The sequence below is a fragment of the Ambystoma mexicanum genome, chromosome 8 (genome assembly GCF_040938575.1).
Source record: "Ambystoma mexicanum isolate Mex_15411 chromosome 8, UKY_AmexF1_1, whole genome shotgun sequence".
In the NCBI taxonomy this organism is placed as follows: Eukaryota; Metazoa; Chordata; class Amphibia; order Caudata; family Ambystomatidae; genus Ambystoma; species Ambystoma mexicanum.
Window position 1 is genome coordinate 1,824,203 of NC_090929.1, and position 21,140 is coordinate 1,845,342.

Sequence of the window (21,140 nt, forward strand, 5' to 3'; positions counted from 1 at the left end):
CCATGTTTGGGAGCCAGAGAAAAGGACCAGCCTTGGCCGTTGAGACCCTGGAGTGGGACTCACATCACTTCAAAGCCCGAACTGCTGAGTTTCTTGATTTCAGCATCAACTGTTTGTGATCCATGTCTCAAGCATACTCAACACCGAGCAAACTACCAGGACCCTTTGGCACTGCATTTGGTGCCCATTGTTCTTCAAACCGCAATTGCCTGTTCGACTCTGTTTGCTGCCGCACCGCACCAGCTGAAGCAAGTAGTTGCTTAGCTCGAACCAACTAAGTATTGCTGCCTTGCATTGCTCAATTCTCCATCCGAAGCACCAGCCCAACCCTGGTGTCTCCCGAACAGCGACCTCAGAGCCTCTGCATAGAATCAACCTGACTGTGTGCACTGGTACCAGCTAATTGCCAGACCGGGTGACCACCGGATCTGCACAGCACGAGTAGACGAATCGAGGCCATAGCCACCTTCCGTTCGATCAGTGCTTAAAGTGGGCCGGGGCCTGCCGGGGCCGGGCCCCGGCAGTCTCCAGAAAGTGGGGCTGAGCCGGGGCCCAGCCGGGGCCCCCGTCCCACACAACATTACCGGGATGCATTATCCCGCCACGGCCGCAGCCGCGACGGGAGATGCACCCGTCATTATGTCGCCAAGCTGACAGAAGTGCCAGCCAGCCACAGCGACGCTGAGGCTGGCGGCACTTCTGTCAGTGTAACTCCCTTTGATGACCCCTCATCAGGGTCATCAGAGGAAGTTACTGTCCCTTTGTTTTCCCTCCCCAGGTCACTGACCCCCGCGGGCTCCGTGATCTAATATGCAGATTAGATCACAGAGCCCGAGGTGCCTTTCTCCGTCGGCAAAATTTTATAAAAGATGCCTTGAACTGTGTACGTTTCAAGCCATCTTTTATAAAGGTAGAAATATTTCTATGTTTATAAAAGACGGCTTGAAACGTGCACAATTCAAGGCATCTTTTATAAAGCTTTGTCGACGGACAAAGCCACCTTGTGGTTTGTTTTGTCCGTCATCAACCCTTTATAAAAGATGCTTTGAATTGTTTACGTGTCAAGCCATCTTTTAGAAACACAGAAACATGTTACAAATAGCTATGTTTATAAAAGGCGGCTTGAAAAGTACACAAACCATAGTAAGGTAAGCACACAAGTGTGCGTAAAATACTATGGTTTGTGCACTTTTCAAGCCACCTTTTATAAACATAGAAATATGTAACATTGCTATGTTTATAAAATATGGCTTGAAAAGTACACACACCATAGTAGTAAGCATACAAACATATAAATGCTCACATACATTTATATATTTGTTTGCGCACCTTACTGTGATTTGTGCACTTTTAGGCCACGCCCACAATGAAAGCCACGCCCCCAAACGAGGGCCCCCCTCAATTTCTTACCCCACTTAAAGCACTGCGTTCGATCCTCAACTCGATGCCAGCTTGCCTCTGAACCACCATGCCTGCTGCATCTTCGAACTGTAAAGAACCTGTGATCGACACGCAGAAGCAGGTTTCAATGCCGTCGAACCACTAAGACCGTTGCAAAGTTATTTTTGACGGACATTTGCCCCCACCCTGGTGGCTCCTTGCACCGTTAAGACTGGATAGGTCATACTAATTCCTTTTGCAACCTCAAGAACCTATCATTTAAACATTGTGGTCTTAACTGCCTTTCCTCACCTGTCTCGTGAGGGGGCATCTCTTCTATCTTTGCAAATGGTGTGTTCGCTCTACACGGGTGGGCTTTTACAGTGTTTTCTAGTTAGTGATAATTATACATGGTGAGTTTGATTAAAGTATATATTTTTATAGAACCTTGATTGGACATTCTTTTATTTTGGACTGTTGTACTTCGCGGTGTAGTTGCTATGGAATCCCATTTACGCCCCTCTTGGGAGTTTTGCCTCCCCTCAGCCCATGTAACCACAAAAGGCTAAAGAGGCGTCTCCCATCACTGAGCCTGCTTTACCTTTAGGATTGTGTTGGCTCTTGGTTTCTAGAAGTGTGAGGGCTGAGTAGGTGCTTTAGCCTCTACCCACCCTTGTACTCCTGCAGGGCAGAAGAGAATTAGTCACAAGGGGCTTCGGAGGAAATTAAGGACGGAATCGGAGCACTGACACAAAAGAAAGGGCATGAAAACACAAACAAGACAGACTAGAACCAGCAAGAACATGCTAAACGATGGTGGGGTGTGTCATGGGAATCTGAGACTGCTGCTAGAGCGCTTAGAAGCTGGGAACAAGTATGCAAAGCAGGGGGAGTCCGGGAAAGAGCCCCAAAACACGGAGCATGCGAGCAAAAGCCTAGGAAATAAGTAATGGGTGAGTCGATCAACAGAGGGAGTCTGTGAGGAAGGCTTCCAGGGGTGCACAGCCAAGAGCACAGAAATACAGCTGCACCCCTAAAGAGGAAAAGGCGTAGAGCAGCAACAGTTCTGAGTACTCAGAGGCCCAGCTTCCAGAGGCCAAGAGAAGACACCCGAATGTGCCTGCCCATGGCTTGAGGGGAGACCAAGGGGGACTGAGGACTCCAGTAGAGAGGTTCACTGACAAGAGCCAGGGGCTCGTGATATAGTGAAGCCAGGACTGCTGTCAAAAGGCAGGTGTTGCATTCTTTCAATGAGGATGACTACATGGTCCAGAGTGCAACATTCTGACCTGGTAAAATCCAGAAACGGATTACGAAATTGAATCTGCAGAGTTTGGGTCGGGGGAGCATAACAGGCTGAAAGAAATGCCCCCCAAACCCCACATGAACCCCGCTGGCAGCAGCGTAGGAGGATCTCTGCCAGGGTTCCAAATTGCTGGGAACTATTTAGCTCCTGCTTGTATCCTAAAATGGCCTGCTTAGCTTAAACCCCCCAGTTACCAGGAGCTGTGGGTGGCTCGCCAGGCCAACAGGTGCCCAGAAAACATGCACATGTGACATCAACTGTGAGGATGTGAATAAAGAGGAATTGGGACACATCTAGGGAACATTTACATATAATGGTTCATAGAAAAGGAGTGAGCATCTCATGTGGAAGTAAGATTTGCAGTGCGCTGTGTATCCACTCCTAGTTCCCCAGAGGTAGCTCCTGCCTACTGGGTGATGCCAAACACCCAGGAGCTGGTTTGGGCTCATGCTTGTCGAATCTTAATTTGAAACTGTCACGGAATGGGCTTGCAAAGAAAGGGGCAGAGAAAAAGATTATTGGTAAAGGGGACAGGGCTAGAGGTTTGTCCTTGGACAGAGACCGGTTTATTGGGGACAGGGCTAGAGGTTTGTCCTTGGACAGAGACCGGTTTATTGGGGACAGGGCTAGAGGTGTGTCAGTAAACTGGTCAGAGACAGGAGTATTGCTGAAGGGGGCACAGCTAGAGGATTAGCAGTAAACTGGAGGGAGACAGGTTTATTGGGGAAAGGGCTAGAGGTGTGTCAGTAAGCTGGACAGAGCCAGGGGTATTGCTGCAGGGGGCACAGCTAGAGGTGTACCAGTAAACTGGAGGGAGACAGGTTTATTGGGGACGGGGCTAGAGGTGTGTCAGTAAGCTGGACAGCGCCAGGAGTATTGCTGAAGGACGCGCAGCTAGAGGTTTCCCAGCAAACTGGAGAGAGACAGGTTTATTGGGGACAGGGCTAGAGGTGCGTCAGTAAGCTGGACAGAGCCAGGAGTATTGCTGAAGGAGGCACAGCTAGAGGTGTAACAGTAAACTGGAGGGAGACAGGTTTATTGGGGAAAGGTCTAGAGGTGTGTCAGTAAGCTGGAAAGAGCCAGGGGTATTGCTGCAGGGGGCACAGGTAGAGGTGTACCAGTAAACTGGAGGGAGACAGGTTTATTGGGGACAGGGCTAGAGGTGTGTCAGTAAACTGGACAGAGCCAGGGGTATTGCTGCAGGGGGCACAGCTAGAGGTTTACCAGTAAACTGGAGGGAGACAGGTTTATTGGGGACAGGGCTAGATGTGTGTCAGTAAGCTGGACAGAGCCAGGAGTATTGCTGAAGGGGGCACAGCTAGAGGTGTACCAATAAACTGGAGAGAGATAGGTTTATTGGGGACAGGGCTAGAGGTGTGTCAGTAAGCTGGACAGAACCAGGAGTATTGCTGAAGGGGGCAGAGCTGAGATTTACCAGTAAACTGGAGGGAGACAGGTTTATTGGGGACAGGGCTGGAGGTGTGTCAGTAAGCTGGACAGAGCCAGGAGTATTGCTGAAGGGAGCACAACTAGAGGGTTAGCAGTAAACTGGAGGGAGACAGGTTTATTGGGGACAGGGCTAGAGGTGTGCCAGTAAGCTGGACAGAGCCAGGAGTATTGCTGAAGGGGGCACAGCTAGAGGTGTACCAGTAAACTGGAGGGAGACAGGTTTATTGGGGACAGGGCTAGAGGTGTGTCAGTAAACTGGACGAGCCAGGGGTATTGCTGCAGGGGGCACAGCTAGAGGTTTACCAGTAAACTGGAGGGAGACAGGTTTATTGGGGACAGGGCTAGATGTGTGTCAGTAAGCTGGACAGAGCCAGGAGTATTGCTGAAGGGGGCACAGCTAAAGGTGTACCAATAAACTGGAGAGAGACAGGTTTATTGGGTACAGGGCTAGAGGTGTGTCAGTAAGCTGGACAGAACCAGGAGTATTGCTGAAGGGGGCACAGCTAGAGGTGTACCAATAAACTGGAGAGAGACAGGTTTATTGGGGACAGGGCTAGAGGTGTGTCAGTAAGCTGGACAGAACCAGGAGTATTGCTGAAGGGGGCACAGCTGAGATTTACCAGTAAACTGGAGGGAGACAGGTTTATTGGGGACAGGGCTAGATGTGTGTCAGTAAGCTGGACAGAGCCAGGAGTATTGCTGAAGGAGGCACAGCTAGAGGTGTAACAGTAAACTGGAGGGAGACAGGTTTATTGGGGAAAGGTCTAGAGGTGTGTCAGTAAGCTGGAAAGAGCCAGGGGTATTGCTGCAGGGGGCACAGGTAGAGGTGTACCAGTAAACTGGAGGGAGACAGGTTTATTGGGGACAGGGCTAGAGGTGTGTCAGTAAACTGGACAGAGCCAGGGGTATTGCTGCAGGGGGCACAGCTAGAGGTTTACCAGTAAACTGGAGGGAGACAGGTTTATTGGGGACAGGGCTAGATGTGTGTCAGTAAGCTGGACAGAGCCAGGAGTATTGCTGAAGGGGGCACAGCTAGAGGTGTACCAATAAACTGGAGAGAGACAGGTTTATTGGGGACAGGGCTAGAGGTGTGTCAGTAAGCTGGACAGAACCAGGAGTATTGCTGAAGGGGGCACAGCTGAGATTTACCAGTAAACTGGAGGGAGACAGGTTTATTGGGGACAGGGCTAGAGGTGTGTCAGTAAGCTGGACAGAGCCAGGAGTATTGCTGAAGGGGGCACAGCTAGAGGATTAGCAGTAAACTGGAGGGAGACAGGTTTATTGGGGACAGGGCTAGAGGTGTGCCAGTAAGCTGGACAGAGCCAGGAGTATTGCTGAAGGGGGCACAGCTAGAGGTGTACCAGTAAACTGGAGGGAGACAGGTTTATTGGGGACAGGGCTAGAGGTGTGTCAGTAAACTGGACAGAGCCAGGGGTATTGCTGCAGGGGGCACAGCTAGAGGTTTACCAGTAAACTGGAGGGAGACAGGTTTATTGGGGACAGGGCTAGATGTGTGTCAGTAAGCTGGACAGAGCCAGGAGTATTGCTGAAAGGGGCACAGCTAGAGGTGTACCAATAAACTGGAGAGAGACAGGTTTATTGGGGACAGGGCTAGACGTGCGTCAGTAAGCTGGACAGAACCAGGAGTATTGCTGAAGGGGGCACAGCTAGAGGTGTACCAATAAACTGGAGAGAGACAGGTTTATTGGGGACAGGGCTAGAGGTGTGTCAGTAAGCTGGACAGAACCAGGAGTATTGCTGAAGGGGGCACAGCTGAGATTTACCAGTAAACTGGAGAGAGACAGGTTTATTGGGGACAGGGCTAGCGGTGTGTCAGTAAACTGGAGAGAGGCGGGGCTGTATTAGTAATATGCAGAGCTATGTTGGATCGTTACATGTATGTGTGTGTGAGAACAGAATGTTTGAAAACCTTATGAAACGTGTTTTTCTTTGCCTTTATCTTGTGTTTCAGGGCTTACCGGGACCAGTAGGGGCAGCGGGTCCTAAAGGCAGTCGGGTAAGTGAGCTGTGGGGGTGCGGGGCGGGGGGGGGAGGGGGGAGCTGGCCTCTTTGCATATTATCAGCAATGTGCAGGGCTCATGTGTGGGGTCCTTCGGGGACCGGGGGTTGGGATGGGCGCTTCTGTAAGTTCTATCAGTAATGTGTCTGCCCTCACTGTTTTTCATCTCTCTGGGGTCCCCAGGGGGGCAGGGGGCGCTTCACAGAATAGCAGTAATGTGTGGGGGCACTGTGCCCAAAAGGGATGGGAGGTGCTTTACACATTGGTTCCCCAAAATGACTCACAGCTTACCATTCTGCGCCTCCTCCAACTGCCAACAGTGTGCGTGGCGCCCCTGTTGCGCCCCCATGCCCCTGGGACCTCTGCACACATGTAGCGCTGTGAACCCCGCCAATCCTGTGGGAGCACTGCCCCGGAGCCTTAGAGCGCTTCGGGAAAGAAGCCTGGGGGTCCCAGGCTGCTGCCTGAGCCCCACGCCTGTCTCCAGGCCAGAGGGGAATGTGGAGCCGGTGCCATGGGTGTCCCACAGAGACTCGTGTGTGCATAAGCCAGGGCTTCACGTGGCAGCTGTGAGTGCATGCACAGGTGCAGCAGCAGCCGGGCACGAGAGCATGCAGCGCCCCGACGGTGTCGCGAGACTAGGAGTGCGACCTGCAGCCATTAAAGGGAGTGGCTGGGGGTCTGGCGTGTGCAAGGCGCCGGATGAAACGCTTATAATGCATTCTGTGATGCCGGAGTATAAACACGGCAGCGATTCCCAAATCGGCCCTTATTACAGAAAGTGCACGCAGTTCTGGGTGGCAGAGCGGCACGTGCCCTCCAGTGCCAGGAAAGCTGCCATGTGTGGGAAGTTCAGCACACATGTCAATGATGCCCCCATTTTAAGTCAGCTGTGTCCAACGAAAATTCGGAGTCCTTTCCAAATAAATCGTGCCAGCTTTGCCACTGTAAAACCTTTCACTGCAGCTGGCAGTGCTAGATGGACAGTGGGGATGAGGGTGGGGGTGGGAGTGATAAAGTGTTAGTAAGAGTGAGTCATAGGGACTGAATAAGTGTTATGAGGTGAGTGGGAGCGTGAGTGCAAGAGATATCGAGAGGGAGTGGTAGGCTGGCGGAGAGTGAGTGTGTGAGAGAGACATGGCAGTACTTTCCCTGCAGCTGGCAGTGCTAGATGGACAGAGTGGGGGAGTGATAAAGTGGCAGTGAGAGTGAATCATAGTTCTCTCCTTCTGAATTATTCAGAGCTTGCTCATAGACAGCGAGGAAAGACTTCTCAATACTGGCACGCTGCCCCCGTCACAGAGAACTTCCATTGACCACCCCCTCCCCACCCCACTCCGTGCTCTCCTGTCAGCCGGGTCTGTTCCACAGCATTGCCCTGGGGTGCTCAAATGAATAAAGTCCAAGGGCAATCTGCACCCCACAAGTGCAGATCTGAGGGTGAAATCTGTATGCTCCCAAGTTTCTGTTAAAAAATAAATTGGCTGAAAGGCTCTGTTCATATGGGAGAGAGGGAGTCTGGCTGCCAGGCTGCCTTTGCCAGGCGCTGCATGTCTGACCGATGTGTACTTCCTAGCCTAGAGTTTGTGGCCACCGCCTACCACCACATGGGTCCCACCGGACCCACAAGCAGTCATTTCTGGGGCACAGTTTATACATCCACAAACCACAGCAGAGTGCTCGTGCGGTGCGGCAGAGAGCTCGGGCCTGAGCCCCCTTTTGGGAGCTGGCATCCCATTGGCTAACGAGGAAGCCTCTGAGGGCTGTTTTCCTCGCCTGGGCGTGTACAGGGCTTAGTGGCTTCCAGCCGGGATTGTACATGTAACACTCCTGGACTCTTGGGGTGACCATCGTCCTCCTCCCACAATCACCACTTCCAACCCTGCCAGCAAAGCACAGCGTCCTTTCCAGCGGCGCGTTCCACCTGCCGCCATCTGCAGAGCAGCGTGCGGGCAATGCCCCTCCAGCCTGCAAGGATGCCCGCTCCAGGGCAGGTGCCCAACGTGGCTCAACCACCGCCCTGGCCCCAGTGACTAGTCTTCGGACTCTCCACTCTGTATAGATAATGGGTGCCTTACACTCTTCCCACGAGTTTGAAGGATGCGGGACTGTGATGAGGAAGGGAGTGTAGCAGGCTCACCACAGTGACCCTCACACTCCTGTTCCACTCCCACCACGCCCTGGCTAGAACGAGGCACAGCCAGTGAGGCGCTGGAAGTGGCCGGTGAGGGCTGGCATGAGCAAAGGCTTCTGAATGGCCTTTTACTTGTGGGGGTGCCGGGTGCACCCCACATGTCAGAAGGTACAGAGCGGCCTGAGCATGTATCTCCACTGTGATGAGAGTGCTTTTGGGGGGAGTGGGGGTGGCGGGTTGTGACCTCCTGAACTGAAATCCAATGACACTGTGCATTGGTCACACAGCTCTGCACTGTCTCCAGTTTATCACTGTCCGCTGGGGACACTGGGCAAGACACGGCTGCAGAAGGCCTGGGTACTCGCCCCCACCTGGAACTACAACTGGGCACTGGGTCCCAGAGAAGACCAAGTCTGGGCACTGTCACACCAGATGAGACCAGACTGGACACCCTCCACCAGATGAGAACAGGCCTGGCACTGGCCTTCACGTGAAATCTCACCAGTGGGGTGCGGTGGGGTGCCATACTGGTTGCACACTCATGCACTCTGGGAGAAGGGGGGCAACTCAAGTAGCACCATATAGCTCACCAATAAAACAGATCCCCTCATTCTCTCCAGCTTTCTTCTGTCAACACTGGCCTCCACTAGGGTGCATCCCTGTTAATGTGCTACAGTAGGAAACCCCGTCATTTGCTCCCTTTCTTGATGATCCTCAGAACCTTCAGATGAACTAAAAAATAAAACCATGAGCAATTCTGCGGAAAGCCCCGCGCGACCACCCAAGAGCAGACCCCACCCCACGACAGAGCCCTGTGCATCCATCCAAGAGCAGAACCCACTCCATGACAGAGCCCCGTGCATCCATCCAAGAGCAGAACCCACTCCATGACAGAGCCCTGCGCGACCATCCCAGAGCAGACCCCACCCCACGACAGAGCCCCGTGCATCCATCCAAGAGCAGAACCCACTCCATGACAGAGCCCCGTGCGTCCATCCCAGAGCAGACCCCACTCCACGACAGAGCCCCGTGCATCCATCCAAGAGCAGATCCCACTCCATGACAGAGCCCCGTGCGTCCATCCCAGAGCAGACCCCACTCCACGACAGAGCCCCGTGCATCCATCCAAGAGCAGATCCCACTCCATGACAAAACCCCACGCATCCATCCAAGAGCAGATCCCACTCCATGACAGAGCCCTGCGCATCCATCCAAGAGCAGAACCCACTCCATGACAGAGCCCTGCACGTCCATCCCAGAGCAGACCCCACTCCACGACAGAGCCCCGTGCATCCACCCAAGTGCAGAACCCACTCCATGACAGAGCCCTGCGCATCCATCCAAGAGCAGAACCCACTCCAGGACAGAGCCCTGCACGTCCATCCAAGAGCAGAACCCACTCCATGACAGAGCCTTGCACATCCATCCAAGAGCAGAACCCACTCCATGACAGATCCCTGCACGTCCATCCCAGAGCAGATCCCACTCCATGACAGAGCCCTGCGCGACCATCCAAGAGCAGAACCCACTCCATGACAGAGCCCTGCACGTCCATCCAAGAGCAGAACCCACTCCATGACAGAGCCTTGCACATCCATCCAAGAGCAGAACCCACTCCATGACAGAGCCTTGCACATCCATCCAAGAGCAGAACCCACTCCACGACAAAGCCCCACACATCCATCCAAGAGCAGAACCCACTCCAGGACAGAGCCCTGTGCATCCATCCAAGAGCAGAACCCACTCCACGACAGAGCCCTGCGCGATCATCCAAGAGCAGAACCCACTCCACGACAGAGCCCTGCGCGTCCATCCAAGAGCAGATCCCACTCCACGACAGAGCCCTGCAAGTCCATCCAAGAGCAGATCCCACTCCACGACAGAACCCTGCGCGACCATCCAAGAGCAGATCAAACTCCACGACAAAGCCCCACGCATCCACACAAGAGCAGATCCCACTCCACGACAGAGGCCCGCACATCCATGCAAGAGCAGATCCCACTCCACGACAAAGCCCTGCACATCCATCCCAGAGCAGATCCCACTCCATGACAAAGCCCCACGCATCCACACAAGAGCAGATCCCACTCCACGACAGAGGCCCGCACATCCATGCAAGAGCAGATCCCACTCCACGACAAAGCCCTGCACATCCATCCCAGAGCAGATCCCACTCCACGACAAAGCCCTGCACATCCATCCCAGAGCAGATCCCACTCCATGACAAAGCCCCACGCATCCACACAAGAGCAGATCCCACTCCACGACAGAGGCCTGCACATCCATGCAAGAGCAGATCCCACCCCATGACAGAGCCTTGCACATCCATGCAAGAGCAGATCCCACGCTGTGACAGAGCCTTGCACATCCATGCAAGAGCAGATCCCACCCCATGACAGAGCCTTGTGCATCGATCCAAGATCAGATCCCACTCCATGACAGAACCCTGTGCATCCATCCCAGAGCAGATCACACTCTGCGACCGAGGCTTGTGGGTTCATCCAGGAGCAGATCCCATTCCATGACAGAGCCTTGCACATCCATCCAAGAGCAGACCCCACTCCACGACAGAGCCTTGCACATCCATCCAAGAGCAGACCCCACTCCACGACAGAGCCTTGTGCATCGATCCAAGATCAGATCTCACTCCATGACAGAACCTTGTGCATCCATCCCAGAGCAGATCACACTCTGCGACCGAGGCTTGTGGGTTCATCCAGGAGCAGATCCCATTCCATGACAGAGCCTTGCACATCCATCCAAGAGCAGATCCTATTCTGCGATAGCACGCTGCCCGTCCATCCAAGAGCAGATCCCACACTGTGACAGAGCCTTGCACATCCATCCAAGAACAGATCCCACACCGTGACAGAGCCCTTCGTGACCATCCAAAAGCAGATCCCACACCGCGACAGAGCCTTGCACATCCATCCAAGAGCTTTGCGGTGTTAGTCATTTCAGCAAAAGCCACAACCTTGAGTCCTTGGAAAATTAATTTCCTGTTCAGGAAGCAAATGATCTTTTTCTGAAGATAATGTGGTGCTCACCCCTTATCTGGGCCGATCTTGAGGCATTGTTTGTGATCATCCCTCAGGGCTGTGCTACGAATATTTCCTCTGATCATCGAGGTGGGCATGACCTGGACTCATGGAAACTGAGGATCATTGAAGCGAGCCTGACCTGGACTCTTGGAGGCTGAGGATCATCGAGGCGGGCGTGACCTGGACTTATGGATACAGAGGATCATCGAGGTGGGCATGAGCTGGACTCATGGAGATTGAGGATCATCGAGGTGGGCATGAGCTGGACTCGTGGAGATTGAGGATCATCGAGGTGGGCATGACTGGACTCATGGAAACTGAGGATCATTGAAGCGAGCCTGACCTGGACTCTTGGAGGCTGAGGATCATCGAGGCGGGCGTGACCTGGACTTATGGATACAGAGGATCATCGAGGTGGGCATGAGCTGGACTCATGGAGATTGAGGATCATCGAGGTGGGCATGAGCTGGACTTATGGACACAGAGGATCATCGAGGTGGGCATGAGCTGGACTCATGGAGATTGATGATCATCGAGGTGGGCATGAGCTGGACTCATGGAGATTGAGGATCATCGAGGTGGGCATGACTGGACTCATGGAAACTGAGGATCATTGAGGCGAGCCTGACCTGGACTCTTGGAGGCTGAGGATCATCGAGGCGGGCGTGACCTGGACTCTTGGAGACTGGGGATCATCGAGGTGGGCGTGACCTGGACTCATGAAGATTGAGGATCATCGAGGTGGGCATGACTGGACTCATGGAAACTGAAGATCATCGAGGCGAGCCTGACCTGGACTCTTGGAGACTGAGGATCACCGAGGCAGGCGTGACCTGGACTCTTGGAGACTGAGGATCATCGAGGCGGGCGTGACCAGACTCATGGAGACTGAGGATCATTGAAGTTGGCATGAGCTGGACTCATGGAAACTGAGGATCTTCAAGACGGTCATGGCCATCACAATTAGAAGAGATTTGGTTGATGTTTGCAAGTCTTTCACATGTCAAAAGTGGTCCCTCTCACTCTCCTTCTCTCTCTCCCTCTCACTCACCGCCCCCTCTGCACTGCCTGTTATTCCAACCATTAAAGCCACAGCCAAAGACTAAGGAGCGTGTGCCACATTGAAGCATTTGAACTGGGCATGGAGGGCACGGGGTGAAGGAACCGGGTACCATCACAGCTTTGGCTTCTCCAATCTAAGATGCTGTAGTTGGCCACAGAAGCGACTGTAGGTCTATTTTTGGGCAGTGATTGGCCTGGCTCTTTCATATCTGTGTCCGTCAAACCTCTCCCCACTGTGGGCTACCCCCTCCCCCTCAAAGCCATCTGAGATGCATAAACTGAGGGTTTGGTGCAGCTCTGGGGGGTTTCTCTGCAGAGAGAGCGGAATGGAAGGCAAGATGGGCGACCCTCAGGTTCTTGGGCTCAAGCTGCCTGTGTAGGGCTGAGATTGGGCAAGAAAGGTGTTTGGAGTGAGACAGGAGGGCTTCTGGGGGTGTTTGGAGTGAGACAAGAGGGCTTCTGGGGGTGTTTGGAGTGAGACAGGAGGGCTTCTGGAGGTGTTTGGAGTGAGACAGAAGGGCTTCTGGGGGTGTTTGGAGTGAGACATGAGGGTTTCTGGAGGAGTTTGGAGTGAGACATGAGGGCTTCTGGCGGTGTTTGGAGTGAGACATGAGGGCTTCTGGCGGTGTTTTGGAGTGAGGCATGAGGGCTTCTGGAGGTGTTTTGGAGTGAGGCATGAGGGCTTCTGGAGGGGTTTCGAGTGAGACATGAGGACTTCTGGCAGTGTTTGGAGTGGGACATGAGGACTTCTGGAGGTGTTTTGGAGTGAGGCATGAGGGTTTCTGGAGGTGTTTTGGAGTGAGGCATGAGGGCTTCTGAAGGTGTTTTGGAGTGAGGCATGAGGGTTTCTGGAGGTGTTCTGGAGTGAGACATGAGGACTTCTGGAGGTGTTTGGAGTGAGACATGAGGACTTCTGGAGGTGTTTTGGAGTGAGGCACGAGGGCTTCTGGAGGTGTTTTGGAGCGAGACATGAGGGCTTCTGGAAGTGTTTGGAGTGAGGCACGTGTGGGTTCCGTGCCATGGGAATGGGTGCATGGACTCAGCATGGGCTACGGGAGTGGGTAGACTGCTGGGGGTGGGGGGGTTGCCTCTCCCACTATATGGAGCCGTTTGATAGGGACATGGGGTGCTGGCCCCATCTGGAGGGTTCCCACAGAGGCACCTGGTCTTTAGCCCCCCCTAATCAGCGGATCTTCTTCGATCAGATGAGACCTCATGTACCCCCGCACCCCCTCCCTTTTAGGCGACGGTCTGCATGGTGGGAAAGGGCATGGCTGGTGGCCCTCTCTGATTCTGAAAGCTTTCTGTGTTTACCTGTTTTAACCCTTGCTTTGAGTTCCAGCTGGCCTGGGAGCAGCCCTTGCCCACCGGGGGCAGAAGCCGCGCCGAGAAGCCCGTCCTCCTGGCTCCTCACCAAGTGGAGCGTCCTGGTCCCTGGTGTGAGGGTATGTGCCCTTGGACTACATCGTGGAAGCCAGCACCATGCAGTCCATGGGCATATACACTTGCCTCATGGTTTATCTCATCGCCAGCTGCCGAAGGCCCTCGTCGGAGACCCTCGCCGGAGCGCGCCGCACGGCTCAGAGTGGAGACTCCAGCAGGTACGGTGCCTCCCCCTGCAGGATCTGACTGTCTTCTCTGTCTCCACAGGGCTTCATTGGTCCTCCAGGATTACTCGGACTGCCAGGACCTGATGGAGAACGGGTGAGTACTGGTGCTGTCTTGATCCTGTTCCTTGGTTCAGCCCTCTGTATACTTGCCCTGATCGCATTCATGAACTCAGGGCCTCAGAAAAGGAAAGGGGAAACCTGCAGAGTCCTGGCAAGATCCCAACCCCAAGTGTCTCGGGGATCCCCGTGTGTCCAGAGGTGCAGGCCTAAGGATTCTAGCTGACCTCTGATGTAAAGGTACCAGAGGGCTAGTCTCCAAAGCTTCTATCCGACCCTGATGTAGAGGTACCAGAGGGCTAGTCTCCAAAACCTCCATCTGACCCCTGATGTAGAGGTACCGGAGGGCTAGTTTCCAAAACCTCGATCTGACCGCTGATGTAGAGGTACCAGAGGGCTAGTCTCCAAAGCTTCTATCCGACCCTGATGTAGAGGTACCAGAGGGCTAGTCTCCAAAACCTCCATCAGACCCTGATGTAGAGGTACCAGAGGGCTTGTCTCCAAAACCTCCATCTGACCCCTGATGTAGAGGTACCGGAGGGCTAGTTTCCAAAACCTCGATCTGACCGCTGATGTAAAGGTACCGGAGGGCTAGTCTCCAAAACCTCTATCTGACCCCTGATCTAAAGGTACCAGAGGGCTAGTCTCCAAAACCTCGATCTGACCGCTGATGTAAAGGTACCGGAGGGCTAGTCTCCAAAACCTCGATCTGACCGCTGATGTAAAGGTATCGGAGGATAGTCTCCAAAACCTCTATCTGACCCCTGATGTAGAGGTACCAGAGGGCTAGTCTCCAAAACCTCTATCTGACCCCTGATGTAAAGGTACCGGAGGGCTAGTCTCCAAAACCTCTATCTGACACATGATGTAGAGGTACCGGAGGGCTAGTCCCCAAAACCTCGATCTGACCCTGATGTAGTGGTACCGGAAGGCTAGTCTCCAAAACCTCTTTCTGACCCATGATGTAGAGGTACCGGAAGGCTAGTCCAAATCTTCTATATGACCCTGATGTAAAGGTATCGGAGCGCTAGTCCAAAACTTCTATATGGCCCTGATGTAATGGTATCGATGGGCTAGTCCAAAGCTTCTATTGACCCTGATGTAAAGGTATCAGAGAGCTAGTCCAGAGGGCTCGTCCAAAGCTTTTTATGACCCTGGTGTAAAGGTACCGGAGGGCTAGTCCAAAGCTTCTATATGACCCTGATGCAAAGGTATCGATGGGCTAGTCCAAAGCTTCTATTGACCCTGATGTAAAGGTATCGGAGAGATAGTCCAGAGGGCTCGTCCAAAGCTTTTTATGACCCTGGTGTAAAGGTATCAGAGAGATAGTCCAGAGGGCTCGTCCAAAGCTTCTATATGACCCTGATGCAAAGGTATCGATGGGCTAGTCCAAAGCTTCTATTGACCCTGATGTAAAGGTATCGGAGAGATAGTCCAGAGGGCTCGTCCAAAGCTTTTTATGACCCTGGTGTAAAGGTATCAGAGAGCTAGTCCAAAGCTTCTCTGTCTTCAGATCTGGATGCGATAAACGTGTATTCTTCCAATACCTAAATCATACAGTTTCCTCTGATATCGCAGAATCAACGTGACCTCTGGTAAGACCGTGTCAGGCTATCCTCACATTCTAAAGCCAGCGTCCACATTGCTGCCCAGTAGTAACACACACATGGCAATGTCAGTGGCCACATTGCCCCCCACTGCTAAAGTTCACATTGCTAAGCCAGAGCCCACATTTCGCCCCCCACTAGTAAAGCTTGTATTCCAAAGCCAGTATCCACATTGGAGTCAGCTCGGTCACAAGCTTTGACACTCTCCTCCCTGATGGCTACAAGATCCTCTCTGCGCCCCCATATCCAGCCATTCTGGAGGTGGTGTAGCCTTGATCTTCCCAGAGTGGATTCCTGTCTCTGTCATTCCTATGTGGGCCTACTCCTCTTTCGAATGCCTTGTCTGCAGGCTCTCTCTCCTGGCCACTCTCTTACCGTGACTACTATCTATCGGCCACCTGATCATATCACCGCCTTCCTCTCTGAGTGGGCGGACTTCTCCTCCTCCCTTCTGGCCTCGACCACTCAGTTCCTCCTTCTTGGAGACTTTAACTTCCACCTGGCTGCTTCCTGTCCCTCCTCTGGACTCTTTTGCGACTTCTGCGACTCTCACTCTCCTTCCATTCTCCCCTCTGGCCCGACTCACTCTGCAGGGCACACTCTGGATGTTCTGATCTCCTCAGGCCTCCCCCTCTCTATCCTGCTCACCACTCCTCTCTCCTGGAGTGATCACTTTCTCCTTTCCTCCCATCTCTCCCTCTCTACCCCTCAGGCCGAGCCAACTCCAGCACTGCCACCTACCTTCTCGGTCATCCGACCCATGAAGCGTTTGTCAGTTGAGGCTTTCGCCGCCACTTTCTCTCCCTCTCCTGCTCCTCTGGCTGACTCACATCCTGACACAGATCTTTCCATGCTCCACTCTTCTATATCTAATACTCTTGATGTTCTTGCCCCTGTCATGCGGATCTGCTTGAAGCCCAAAACCAAGTGCAACTCCTGGTATGACTCTGACCTCTTTACCCTTAAACGCAAGTGCAGGGTGGCCTAGAGGAAATAGCGTGCTTCTTGCGCATCCTCTGACAAACTGGCCTGCTGCCTGCTACAAAGGCAATACCGGCTCTCTGTCCTCACCAAGAAGAGAGCTCACATCCAAGCCTGCATATCTGTAGCATCTAACAACTCGGCCGAACTCTTTAAAATCTGCAAGGAGCTGGCCAATCCTTCCGCAGTCTCTACCTTTCCTGTCCCATGCCAAGCCCTCTGCACAGCCCTGGCTTCTCATTTCATTTCTAAAACCCAGGACATCCTGTCCACCCTCTCGTCCTCTCATCCTCCTCCCTCTACTCGCTCCTTCATATCCGGCCCCCATTTGACCACCTCTCCCCCCACTTTCTCTTCCTTTCCTCTGTTCACCCCTGACGAGATTTCTAGACAAGTCTGATCTATGAAAGTCTTGTCAAAAGAGGTTCCTCCCTGTTCTTCCAAAACCATCAAGGACCACATTGACACACTCGTTCCTGCCCTGGCTGATTTCTGCAACCACTCCTTCGTCACTGGAGCCTTGCCGTCCCCCCTGAAGCACTCTCTTGTGCACCCTTTTCTCAAGAAACCCTCAGCCGACCCCTCCTGCCCGGCTAACTATCGCCCGAACTCCATCACTCCTTTCCTGGGCAAACACCTGGAAAAGTTGGCCATCTCCAAGCTTAATCTTCACACTGAATCCGTTTGTTGTCTCCATGACCATCAGTCTGGCTTCAAAGCAGCCAGAAGCGCATAATTTGCTCTCCTGAACATCTGAAGACCTGCTCTCTAACCTTGATTCTAATCTCCGCTCTGTCCTCATCTTACTTGATCCCTCTTCTGCCCTTGTGACTGTCAACAATGCCATCCTTCTCAATCATCTCCATGATGACCTGGGTATCACTGATCAGGCCCTGGCCTGGCTGACTTTGTTCCTCTCTGATCGACCCTCCCGGGTCCAACTTGGGTCCTTCCTTTCCTCTGTCTCACTCTCTACCTGTGGTGTTCCCCAGGGATCTAACCTCTTTCTTTGGCTGTTCAACCAATACCTGGCACCTCTTGCCCACCGCATGGCTGGTCTCTGCTCCAACTTTATGCAGATGACACTCAGCTCGTTTTCAGGCTCCCCTCTTCCACCTCTTCTCCTTCTCTCATCTCTGATTGTCTGTCTGCTATCCAGGAGTGGTGTGCCGCCAAAGATCTCTGCCTTAATGCCAGTAAGAAGGAGATTCTCCTCATCGGCACACCTGCACCCTCCCTTCCTGCCACTCTCTGGCCGGCCTCCCTTGGCCCTCTTCCTGCTCCCATCTGTGATGCTAAGAACCTCGGGGTCATCTTCGATTCCACACTCTCCTTTTCTCCTCACAGCTCTGATGTCTCTAAGAAGTCAAACTACCAACTGCACCTCCTCAGAGGTATTCTTCCTTTCCTCTACTTCCCCCAGAAGCTCACTGTCTCTAGATCCTGGCTCTCTCTAGGCTGGACTACTGCAACAGCCTCTTTCTAAAACTGCCTGCTTCTACTTTCTGCTCTCTGAAACTCGTCCAGAACAGGACTGCGAGACTTGTCCTTGGCCTTAAGCCCAGGGATCGTATCTCTCTGGGACTGAAATCTCTGCACTGACTCCCAGTGGCTGCAAGGATTAAGTTCAAGACCGTCTGCATTGTCCACAAGGCCTTCTGGGGCCTGCGTCCTCAATACCTCCAACTCTCTCTTCCTTAATACCTTCCTTCTCGAGGTCTTTGCTCCTCCACCTCCAACTCCCTCAGGGTCAGTCGCTTCTCCAAGCAATGAGTTGGTGGTAGATCTTTCTTCGGCAGGGGTCTCCCTCTGGAACAGCCTCCCTGCCTCTCTGAAACTCAAGGAGAACCATCTCTGGTTCCGGAAGCACCTCAAAACCTTCATCTTTGCTTCTGCCTTCTCTCTCCCTATCCCCTGCTGATTTCCTGTCTGAAACTGCACTGGTCACCTTGCTACCCTCTGATTTCGGGCCCAGATCCCTACCCGCCAAGTTGCACACCCGCATTGCCTCCCGACAACCTTTGCACTTGGGTCTGTATCTGTACCCTGCAGTCCCCCTACCTGCACTTTTGGACACCTGCTGTCTCCACCTACCGTTGCACCTGCCACCTGCTTCTTGTTATTGTTTTGATCCCATGTACAGCACGGTTACCCTTCCCTTTCCCCTGGCACTTTTCTACTCCCCCTCCCCTGCACTTGCGCAATCGCAATGTCACTTGGCCTAGTAAGATCGGTGTCTCTGTTCCCTCTTCCTTGCCTCGTCGCGCTTTGAAACACTTGTGTATAGGCACGTTACAAATGCCATATCATATCATATCATTGCTCCCACTAGTAAAGCTCACATTTCTATGCCAGTATCCACATTGCCCCCACTAGTAAAGCTCACATTAAAATGTAAGTGTCTACATTTTGCTTAAAGCGCTATTTAAACCCCAAATAAAATACACAATCAAATACATTGCCCCCCACTTGTGAAGCTACATTCCTACGCCAGAGCCCACATTGCTCATCCACTAGGAAAGCTTGCATTCCAAAGCCTGTATCTACATTGCCTCCATTAGTAAATCTCACATTGCTGTGCCAAAGGAGTAAAGCTCACCTTGTTGTGCCAGAGTCCACATTACCTCCACTAGTAAAGGTCACATTCCCATGCCAGTATCCACATTGCACCCAATATTAAAGCTCACATTCCCATGCCAGTATCCACATTGCCCCCACTAGTAAAGCTCACATTCCCATGCCAGTGTCCACATTGGCCCCACTAGTAAAGCTCACATTCCCATGCCAGTATCTACATTGCCCCAATATTAAAGCTCACATTCCCATGCCAGTACCCACATTGCCCCCACTAGTAAAGCTCACATTCCCATGCCAGTGTCCACATTGCCCCCACTAGTAAAAGTCACATTCCCATGCCAGTATTCACATTGTCCCCACTAGCAAAGCTCACATTGTTGTGCTAGAGGTCACATTGCCCCCCCCCCAGTAAAGTTCACATCACCATGCCACTGTCTACATTGCCCCCACTAGTAAAGCTCACATTGTTGTGCCAGAGTCCACATTGCCCTAACCCCAATGTAAAGCTCACATTCCCATGCCAATATCCACATTGCCCCCACTAGTAAAGCTCACATTGCTGTGCCAGAGGTCATATTGCCCCCACTAGTAAAGCTCACATTCCCATGCCAGTGTCTACATTGCCCCCACTAATAAAGCTTGCATTGTTGTGCCAGAGTCCACATTGCCCTACCCCCCAGTAAAGGTCACATTCCCATGCCAGTATCCACATTGTCCCCACTAGTAAAGCTCACATTGTTGTGGTAGAGGTCACATTGCCCTCCCCCCAGTAAAGCTCACATTCCTATGCCAGTGTCCACATTGTCCTCACTAGTAAAGCTCACATTGTTGTGCCAGAGGTCACATTGCCTCTCCCCAGTAAAGCTCACATTCCTATGCCAGTGTCCACATTGCCCCCACTAGTAAAGCTCACATTGCTTTGCCAGCGCCCACATTGTACCCCGCTAGTAAAGATCCCATTCCCATGCCAGAGGCCACATTGCCCCCACAAGTAAAGCTCACATTGTTGTGCCAGAGCCCACATTGCCCCCACTAGTAAAGCTCACATTGTTGTGCCAGAGGTCACATTGCACCCCCCCCCCCAAGTAAAGCTCACATTCCCGTGCCAGTATCCACATTGTCCCCACTAGTAAAGCTCACATTGTTGTGCCAAAGGTCACATTGCCCCTCCAGTAAAGCTCACATTCCCATGCCAGTATCCATATTGCCCCAGTAGTAAAGCTCACATTGTTGTGCCAGAGGTCACATTGTCCCCACTAGTAAAGCTCACATTGTTGTGCCAGAGGCCACATTGCCCCCACAAGTAAAGCTCACATTGTTGTGCCAGAGCCCACATTGCCCCCACTAGTAAAGCTCACATTGTTGTGCCAGAGGTCACATTGTCCCCACTAGTAAAGCTCACATTGTTGTGCCAGAGGCCACATTGCACCCACAAGTAAAGCTCACATTGTTGTGCCAGAGCCCACATTGCCCCCACTACTAAAGCTCACATTGTTGTGCCAGAGGTCACATTGCACCCCTCCCCCCCAGTAAAGCTCACATTCCTGTGTGTTAGGCAGAAACCTGTGCAGTTCCCTCTGGGACCACTGCAAAAGATTTAGGACTACAGGTGTTTGGCAGTAAACCCACTTGGTAGCAGTCTGTACCACACAGATTCACTTGGTAGCTGTGGCTGAGCAGTCAGACTTCCCTCAAGAAGAGTTAGGCAGTATACAGAGTATTCACAATAGGTCAAGAGAACACAGTAGAACAAGTAAACACTGACCAGGGCTTGGTGTAAAAGAGATATAATTATTTATTTAAAACCACATCTAGAAAAACACACAGGCACTAATATTAAGCAATTCAAAAACACGGTCACCAAAAGATATACACTCCCTTAGTAGAATATTAGACAAGTCTTAAGTAAAGCCCCA

At 52.6% G+C, this 21,140-nt stretch overlaps 1 protein-coding gene across 2 annotated transcripts in view; it reads left to right on the forward strand.

Moving 5' to 3' along the window:
- COL27A1 (collagen type XXVII alpha 1 chain) overlaps positions 1 to 21,140 on the forward strand; it is a 1,990,256-nt gene that overhangs the window by 680,630 nt on the left and 1,288,486 nt on the right. For both annotated transcript variants that reach the window (XM_069609095.1, XM_069609096.1), the window contains exons 10-11: positions 6,108 to 6,152; positions 14,043 to 14,096. In XM_069609095.1, coding sequence (XP_069465196.1) covers positions 6,108 to 6,152; positions 14,043 to 14,096 — 99 coding nt within the window. The remainder of the gene's footprint in view (positions 1 to 6,107; positions 6,153 to 14,042; positions 14,097 to 21,140) is intronic.